At 43.0% G+C, this 9,743-nt stretch overlaps 1 protein-coding gene across 1 annotated transcript in view; it reads right to left on the reverse strand.

Moving 5' to 3' along the window:
- The window catches only part of celf2 (cugbp, Elav-like family member 2), a 132,415-nt gene extending 123,708 nt beyond the window's left edge, over positions 1 to 8,707 (reverse strand). The window contains exon 1 of the mRNA XM_043236487.1: positions 8,490 to 8,707. Within this exon, the coding sequence (XP_043092422.1) occupies positions 8,490 to 8,542 (53 nt within the window). The 5' untranslated portion in view covers positions 8,543 to 8,707. The remainder of the gene's footprint in view (positions 1 to 8,489) is intronic.
- Positions 8,708 to 9,743: the final 1,036 nt, after the last annotated feature.

Here is a 9,743-nt window from a genome sequence, read left to right on the forward strand (position 1 = left end):
AGTGGGGCGAAGACAGGAAGAAGAGAAACATATTTTGCTAAAGTTTGTTGATGAGGTTGGCCATGCGTAGCTGATACAGTCACATCAGTACGACATTAAGCCAGCGTAACCACGGAAACACACACGGGGATTATATCAAAGAGAGAAAAACACAGAAGAGAGGAGAAGCAGAAATTAAAAGAGTAAAAATATGGCAGGGTGTTGCCTAGATTCCAGCTGCGCGCGCGTGTGAGCGTGTGCACACAGCGTGCTCATTAGTGCTTAGAGACGACAGGAAACAGACATACTTGTCTTCCTGTGGAAACAGAAAAAAGGAAAGTTTAAGTCTATGCCACCACACACACACACACACACACACACACACACACACACACACGGCCTGAGCTCAGTCGCCTGACTTTAATCAGACCTAAGACTCCACTTAACCGTCATACAACCTAAGATCAGCACAGCTGCCAAAACACAGTTGCTTTCCTTTATTACACACACACACACTTCCGACTTTCACCGAACTCTCAGTTTTAACCAGAAAGACAAGTAAATATAGTTCCATTAGTGATCACACTCAATCTACTCTAGTCTTGTTGCATAAGCAATGCAAATGCTTATTTGGGATAACCGCAAGAAAAAAAATAGTGTCATTTATGTGCAATTAAACAATTAAATTGTATTTTTAATACTAAAGCATAATAGCAATAAACTAAAATGCAATAAATGAAACAAAAAACTAAAGTTGACATTTATATTATTATGTTTCTGTGCAAAGGCATGCATTTCAGGTTCAATATATGAATAAACTATGGTTTTCAGGTGTATGTCACTGCATTTAATATGAACAAAACAAACAATTAATCATAATTATTTGCCTTCTATTATCATTCAACAGCCGAAATGTCATGATCATTACATAATCCACTCTCACATGTAGCAAACACGCAGATACATATATTGCACTGGACCACATGCTTCATTTTAATCTTGAGGGACTGAAAGTTACTGGGCCATGCCAGGGGACAGTGTGTGTGTGTGTGTGTGTGTGTGTGTGTGTGTGTGATTCCTTTAACAAGCGTAAGGCCCGTTTTTCTCTCAGCAGTGGAGTGAAACATAAGACACAGTACAGACAGACAGCTACAATTAAGATTAAACACACACACAACACAGCTGGAGTCAAGAACTTCCTGAGTGAGCGCTAGCTAATGTAACACACACACACACACTCACACACACACACACACACACACACACACAAAGCGTGTTCTCAGCTGGGGTTAAGGGATAGAGGAGTTTGCAGACAGCCAGCGAGGCAGAACAACGAAGGATAAAAGGGAAGAAAAAGAGACAAGAGAGGAAAAAATACTAGTTGCTAGCATGTTTAGCTTAGCTCAGCTATCAAGAGTGTCAGTCTGAAGACGAACAAAACACTTGCGGTAAAATGTGAACTCAAAGCAATATCAGTGTTAAAATGGCAGCGCATCATCTTCTGAAATGAGATCTTAGAAGACTGGAGACACGATGTTTCACAAAAAAACACATTAAGCACGGATATAAAAGGGTGTCCCGTGCTACAGTGTTCTGTGAAGAAAACAGTAAAAAAAGTATGTACTATATTTGTCCGGTCTCCCCGTCTCATTTACCACTCGTTTGTTTTGGACATGTCAGCTTCTGAGTGTCACAATAAAATAGAGGTCAACCTCTTCCCACAAATGCGGCTCATCCCACAAACCTTTGAGAACTGTGCTGTAAAATCATAACAAATGATATCAGCGCGTGGCCAAAGAGAGAGATTGTTTCCTTCTTGCGTGTATGTGCCATCGCTCTCTCTCCCGAAAGCAAAGCATCTGGAAAGACACTTCGCTCTTTTTAATAAAGGAGTGCAGTGAACATGAGATGTGTTTCTCTGTAAATATTCATGAGGCTACAGAATCCGGGCAGTTCAACAATAATCCTGCTCTACTGTTAACCGGGAATTTTTTAAAGCAACACACACTCACATCTAAACAGCGAGGTATGTTCATACGCAGCCAAAAGTGTGAAGATATATTTCCCCCGGCATGCTTCTAATGCAGTATTCAAAGTTTGGGGACGCTACATGCTAAGCTAACATGAAAATTCAATTTAAACTTGTGATTAGCGTAGCAGTCGGTTTATGTAGCCACACATACAACGGCCGATGTGCTCGGCATCTGACTGGATTGTTTAGCAAACCTTTAAATTAACATTTTCTAAATCAAATGTGATGCTAAGGTCAGTGGCGGGACTAGCATGAATGGCATTTAGACTTTTAGCATTTAGCATTCAGCATCAAAACACTCGTTTTAAACAAAACACTCATCTTGTAAAAAATCTCCCTATAGATGCATTTCGAAATGTCCTCATTCATAAATAAAATAATACAGACGTGTTTCACAAATAAACGTGTTTAGCAGTTGGGCTTCAGTAAGCATTCGTTGTAAATAGCTTCATTTAAAAACAATTGAAGTCTGTGTTATGTAAATGCGTGTGCGTTTATGTATGAGTGTGAGAAGAGAGATAGTGCTACTTTTGACAGCAAGGTGAAACATCCGTGTGCTAGTTACATGGGTAGAGATGTGTGTGTGTGTGTGTGTGTGTATGTGTGTGTGCGCGAGAAAGCTCTATGAATGGTTCCTGAAGTGCTCTCCTCAAACATAGCTGCAGCACATTCTCCTCTCTCAGAGCTAGCGTAGGAGGAAACCAGCACTGATATGCCTCTCTGGATTTCAACCTTATCATAGAAAACTGCCTACACACACAGAATGGGAGAGAGGGAGAGAGAGTGAGAGATGACAATAGACTCTGTCTCTCTCTCAGACAGTCAGACGTTCAGTCCGGTTTTAATCACGGACATTCAGTCCGGCCTGAAAAGGGTCTCTGTCCTGAGCCCTGCACTCTCCTACAGCTTAAACAATGCACTGCTCACACACACACACACACACACACGTTCAGATTCTCATTAAAATCCTGTGACCATTTCCCAATTGCCTCAACCAGCCAAATAGGGGAAGAAATCTGTTTTTGTGTCTCGCACAAACACACACACACACACAAAATTCAGAGTAGCTAGAAATACGAAAGATACACCGGTAAAGTCTCAGAGGTTGCTCTTTTATCGCTCAGGAGATTAATCTCTAAAAAGGTTTCTGACGATTCTCTGGAAACCCGAGGAAAAAGTTGTAAGCGACAATTAGTTAATAACGGGACCTTTACCTACAGCGTGACCCGTGATTTTTTTGTTTTGTAAAACTTCAGTCTTTTCCCATGACATCTTTTGAAATATTTAAGAGGTTTTTCTTTTTGCAGGAAATGTATGGCGATTATCTGTTTCAAGGATACTGTTATTTGGGGCACAGAAAGTACCAAAAAAAAAAAAAAAAAAAAAAAAGTAGTACAATTTCTATGTCCCCATCCATCTTCTTTCCACTTTTATCTCTCTCGCGGTCTCATTCTTTCGAGCATCTATTGTTCTGCCTGCATTCATTTCCCTGTCTCTCTCTCTCCTTCAGCTGTAATTGTGATGGGTGCGCTGATAATTGTAATTACGTTCTCTAGGTAGAGAGTGTGTGCGAGGGGTGGGGGGGTGGAGGGGTTTAACTTCAAGGGGTGCAGAGACCCATCTGGGCAGCTCACGCGGGCTCCGAAAATGTCAGGCTGTGGAACAATATCGGTCGCACGCACAGACGCACATACGCAGACAGTATAATGGGTACACTGACTAGACGGCGGAGGGCAGTGCATCGCCACACTGACTCGAGCCAATAATACAGGACTCTAGTAGAGAGCAGTGGATCCGGCACACACGCTCATCAAATGTTGTCTTCACCTCCAGCCTGCACTGCCACATCGCTTCCTCCACCTCTTCCTCATTACCTTTCACAAGACCGCAGTGCACGACTAATGAACCAGCAAACAAACATACACTCGCAAGCACATTTTGAACTTTATTTTCTCTGATTTTAATCGATTTGATCTAAATTTGTCTATTTAAATTCTCTGAAATTATCTATCTATCTATCTATCTATCTATCTATCTATCTATCTATCTGTCTATCTGTCTGTCTGTCTGTCTGTCTCTGTCCATCTATCTATATTTGTCTTTCTGTCAGTCCGTTTGTCTGTCTGTCTGTAAGACCGTCTGTGTTACTGTTAGTCCATCTGTCAGTCTGTTTGTATATCTGTTAGTCCACCTGACTGTCTATCTATTCGGCTGTATTTAATACAGTTTTGCTATCTATCTATCTATCCATCTATCTATCTCTATCAGTCTATAAGTCTGTTTTTGTTAGTTCATCCGTCAGTCCATCCATCTGTCTGTCAGTCTGTCTATCAGTCTACCTGACTGTCTATCTATCAGCTTTATTTCAGCTGTTTTTGCATCAATGCATTTTTGCTGTTATAAAAGTAATTAGCTTCATCTATCTATCTGTCTGTCTGTCTGTCTGTCTGTGTTTCTGTCAGTCTGTTTGTCTATCTATCTGTCAGTCCACCTGACTGTCTATCTATTCAGCTGTATTTAATGCATTTTTGCCATCTCTATCTATCTATCTATCTATCTATCTATCTATCTATCTATCTATCTATCTATCTATCTGTCTGTCTGTCTGTCTGTCTGTCTGTCTGTCTGGAAGACCGTCTGAGTTTCTGTTAGTTTGTCAGTCAGTCCATCAGTCTACCTGTTTATCTATTATTTCAGCTGTTTTTTGCATCAATGCATTTTTGCTGTTACAAAATAAATTAATTTAATAATAAGCTTCATCTATCTATCTGTCTGTCAGTTCGTCTGTCAGTACGCCTTACTCTCTATCAGATTTGTTTCAGGTGTTTTTGCATCAATGCATTTTTATTTATGTAATATGCTTCATGCAAACATCTATCTATCTATCTATCTATCTATCTATCTATCTATCTATCTATCTATCTATATCTATCCATCTATCTATCGTCCGTCTGTCTGTTTAGATATACATAATGGCGATTATTTATTCGAGATGCGTTTACTCAGTTCAAGATCTTCCCCTTTTAGTAGCTGCGCAGCACCCAGACCTGTTGGGTAGGAGTGTGCGTCTGAGGCTGGTACAGGTGCAGAGATCAGCACGGAACGCCGTTCATCTGCGCCGCCCGTCTGTGCGCCACTGTCTGCAGCCAGCCGCTAATGCCGGGGATAAGGGACAGGCTAACGGCATGAGCCGCCCACCCACACGCGCGCGCACAGAAAAGCCACTCAGCCAGATAATTACGGATGCGTCCTGGGCAGAGGCTTAAACACACACTCGGAGCCGTTGCCGCTAACAGCGTTCATTAAAACCAACACTGCAAAGGTCAGAGGTCACCCGCTGCTAAAGACGGATGCTTGCCACTCCATTGCCTCTCAACTAGCGCTACTCTCTCTCTCTCTCTCTCTCTGGCCTAAAAACGAGTTGATTTCTCGCTCTGCTAAAACGGGTGAAAAACAGAAGGACGTAACCAAGTTTGCTTGCCGTCAGGCGCAAGAACACCAAGTCTCGTGTTTAAATATGCCTCTAATCAAATCATCTCCCCCGCCTGCCTCTCTGCTAATTCAATAAAGGCAACAACTTGTCATTGTTATTTAAAGTAATTTTCAATGTAATCAAGTGGTATTAATAAGCATGCTGCCTCTCATTACCGACTCAACCTGCCTTCCGAAGCGCGCAGAGCGCAGTGTGTGCGTGTCAGCGTGACAGAGAGGCTGTTGTGTGCCTGCATGTGTGTGTTAGAACATTATGCATGTGCTTATGACTCACTGTGAGTGTGTGTGTGTGTGTGTGTGTGTGTGTGTGTGTGTGTGGGCGGACATGAGTTCCATGGTATTTTTGTTCTTGTTGCTTGCAGTGACAGAACGGAGTTGCATCTCTTGGCTTCGTTTTCGCACAAGACATTCGCGCAAAAGTTAGAGAAAGGTAAAGAAGTTGCAGAGGTGAACGATTACAGAAGTAGAGAACGGCACAGAAAGACAGACAGATTGATAGATAGATAGATAGATAGATAGATAGATAGATAGATAGATAGATAGATGTTGCAAATTGCATAAATTCATTTTGAAGTCATTTTTTAATTGGAAAAACAAACGCATTGAACGCAAAAGCAACTGAAATAAATCCGCGAGACTATCGTTCAAACGATGTCCGCGTTACAAACGCACCGAGCCCCTCTGAAGGAAAAGTGGGATCATGACAGAGTGATCCCGCAGAGAGCTGAGCCCTAAAAAGAAACGAAGCACGTCGGAAATTTCCATCGCACGGATCATAAGAAAAATGCGCTATCATTACGGTGCGTCACATTCAGACGCGATCCCGAGACGATACGTCTGAACTAGGCAGAGATGATTGCGGGGCTGACGGGCGAGACGTTCGGAGGTGTCGATTCGGTGGAAACTTGAGGAAAACGCCGACGCCGGAGTTTTTTTTTGTTTGCGCGGCACGTCAAAGTTGCGTCCTGAAAAATCGACTTAATAGACGGCGGGGTTATTTCTGGATCCATTTTTATCTGCTTTCTCGGTCTGCTTTTTCCAGATTTTTGCTCAAATGAAGGATGACAGAAGAAAGGGGTTTGAACTAAAGGAGAGATAATGAGAAAGTTAATCGGATGCAACGCAAACACACACGCTCGCGCGAGTGTGTGCTCATTAGACATCGGTTTTCTGGGTTGTCTGGTGGCTTCATTAGGCTGTGAAGAATGCCACCGAGCACCCTGGAGCCGCGTAAGAAAGAGACGCGACGGAAAGACAGGAAAACTTAAGCTGGTCTTTATTAAGGCGGTCCGGCAGCTGCTCCTCTAGCTAATATAGAGCCTCCGCGCTAATAAAGAAGAAAAAGACAAATAGCGATCCATCACGCATCCCCCCATCAGCCCCTTTCCTCCCGCTCTGAACAGAAGATTATGCCCCGGATGGCTCTGGGGTGGAACCGTGATTGTGAGTGTCAGTCAGAGAGAAAGAAAAGGAACATAGTGACTAACAGTGCTCCATCGATCGGGAAACGTCTACTTAAATGAAGCAGTAGTCTGTCACCTACACAGCAAGGCTATTAAAACAGGACTGTGTGTGTGTGTGTGTGTGTGTGTGTGTATCAGTATGGGATGCGCGCATTTAAAAACATCCAACAGTACGTGGGTTCGTACGCGGTCGAGGACGCTTATATGCATTTTGGTGCAATCCGAGCCGTGACCTGCTTATCGGAATAAATAATTGACCAAAAATAACACTTCTTCTGAGAGAGCACAGCGTGTCATCTTTATACCCTTGATCTATTTTCATAATTCAGCGTGGAATACAGCGGCGCCCCAATTTACAACAACCCAGAATCCTGAACTATATATGAAGATCCGGAGTATTTATAGCCGGCTCTTCGTACCCTCGTTACAAATACGCTTTTTAAAGAGCTATTAGTAATTCTGACCGAACCTCTCATGTGCGTTTTGTGCATAACGCGTGGGATGGAGCTCGACATTCAAGAGCTGGCTAAAATATTTGTTTATTATACGTTAAATCACTTTTGCGAAAAGGTAAGACAATGCAACGTAAAGCGAATCTCGTTTTCGGGTCGCGACGCTGTCCTCTAAAAGTGTTTCCGAGAACTAATGCGGAACGAGTTGACATCATGACATGCTTTTTGTGGTTTCAGTTGCCCTTCTATACTTCCGCAAAAAAAAAAAAAAAAAAAGGCACTCAAAGAACTGACTTAACACAATGGCTGTCTCATCCCCCACGGTGAGCTGCGTATTTAACATTTTAGGCACTTTAAAAGCAGCCGTGGTGCTCCGAGATGACTATAACTCTCCAGATGTATAGGTTATAGTGTATAGGGTCTGCTGTTTATAATGCCCGGTCTTGGTGGCTCGGTTTTTGTCACATGCTTGATAAATATCCAACAGTGTTTAAACTAAGGTAAAACGAAGGAGAAACTTCAAAGCCACGCATCTGTTTGCGCAGCAGACGGAGATGCGCAACACCATGTGTCATATCGAGGATCCTAAGAGGTCTTTAAAAAGAAAAAGGAAAAAAAAAAAAAAAAAGCCCAAAATGTCAAGTCGACGGACTTTAAGCGATTAAAGTGTCCTATGTAAATCTCACAGCGATGCGCGCCGCGTCTTCTCAGCATCAGCACCATCATCCCGCATCACAGATGAGACGAGACGCGCCCGGTCCGGTAAGGCTCCTCGTTCCCGGTGCGTTCGGGGGGGAGGGCTTGTGTCGCTCAAGGGGTTAACGAGACACTCCATGCGTCAGACACATGACAGTATATGTGCGAACTCGAGGAGGGGGGGAAGAAAGAAAAAAAAAAAAAAAAGAAAAGAAAGAGAGAAAAAAAAGTCCACACACTTTTTTTTTTTTTTTTTTTCGCAGGCGGCCGTGCGCGATTCTCGCAGCGCTCGCGTCGGAGTCGAGCGCGTCCTCGGCGCGGGTTGAGATGGAGACGCTCGGCGCTCCCCGCATGCACGCTCGGCTCGGGTCTTACCTTAACACGTTCCAGCTCTTGAGAGGGTCCAGGTCTGAGATTATAGAGACCATGCTTGAGGCTCGGGCGGCTCGGGGCTTTTGCTCGGACAGAATGCGGCTGATTGAGTGAGTGAGCGAGCGCTGTTACTCCGACTGTCTCTCTGCACTGCTCTGAGTGAGATAAGCGCTGAGAACAGGCTCTCTTTCCTCCGCCCCTCGCAATCACTCCAGCTCTCCCTCTCTCTCTCTCTCTCTCTCTCTCTCTCTCTCTCTCTCTCACCGCCTCATCTCTACACGAACCTCTTCTGCGAACCTTTTCCGTAGACGCCGCCGAACGGATAGGCCTACCTGGGCGCTTTTATGCTTCTTGTGAATTTTTAAAAGAGATTTTTTTTTATAGAGGCGGGTCTCTGTAACACCGCGTTGTGATAATAAGAAAAATGGAGCGGCGTGTGTTCTCCGCTTTAAAGTCTTGATTCCAGAGTCGAAACAGGGAAGCGGGCCTAACGCGGGCGCGCGCGCTGAAGTTACGATTCGAAGCGTTTAATACGGCGTGCTTAGCGTGCACTGAAACTAACGAGACAAGGTTAGAGCTGGTGTTATGACTAAGGTCAGCTGATGTTTTTGCACACAACCGGTAGTCATTCTCTCCCCGTATAAGGATTAAAAAAGGTTTAAATGCAGATTTTCGTATTATTGTGACAGCAAGACGTTTAATACGTTATATAAAAAGCTATATGATATTTAATAGTGCTCACAGTAACGCTAAAAGCCCTAATAGCAAAGTGCATAAAGTTTTTAAAAGCGTCTTTGTTACAGTAATTATACATTTAAGTGCTGAGCAACCTTAATCAACTTAAAACATGGTTAGGGTTACTTGCATGTAATTAACTGTTGCTGTAATATAAGTGCATGTAACGTGTAACAAGAACATTTTGAAATAAAGTGAGTAATTACACGTTATTTGCATTACTGCATCAATTATGTTATTTATTAGGTTACGTAGCAGATGTAGATGCTTTAAAATGGGACTTTAAAAAGTTTAGCTTAGCCTCTAAATAAAGTTTTCTGTAATTATCAGAATCATTCAGGATTTTCTTGATGTTGTCCAAGCCCAGGTCTCTGTGATTAAAAAAGCCTAATGAACCGTAGCTCATTCGGTATTTTATAAGTTGTTTTGTCATAGACTGTTACGAGAAGAAGAAGAAGAAGAAGAAACAGAGGAAAACGGTTAGGTCTGTGAGTCAAATGAGAAGACAGACAACCGTCCCAC

The sequence above is a fragment of the Puntigrus tetrazona genome, chromosome 4, assembly GCF_018831695.1.
Source record: "Puntigrus tetrazona isolate hp1 chromosome 4, ASM1883169v1, whole genome shotgun sequence".
NCBI classification, from domain to species: Eukaryota; Metazoa; Chordata; class Actinopteri; order Cypriniformes; family Cyprinidae; genus Puntigrus; species Puntigrus tetrazona.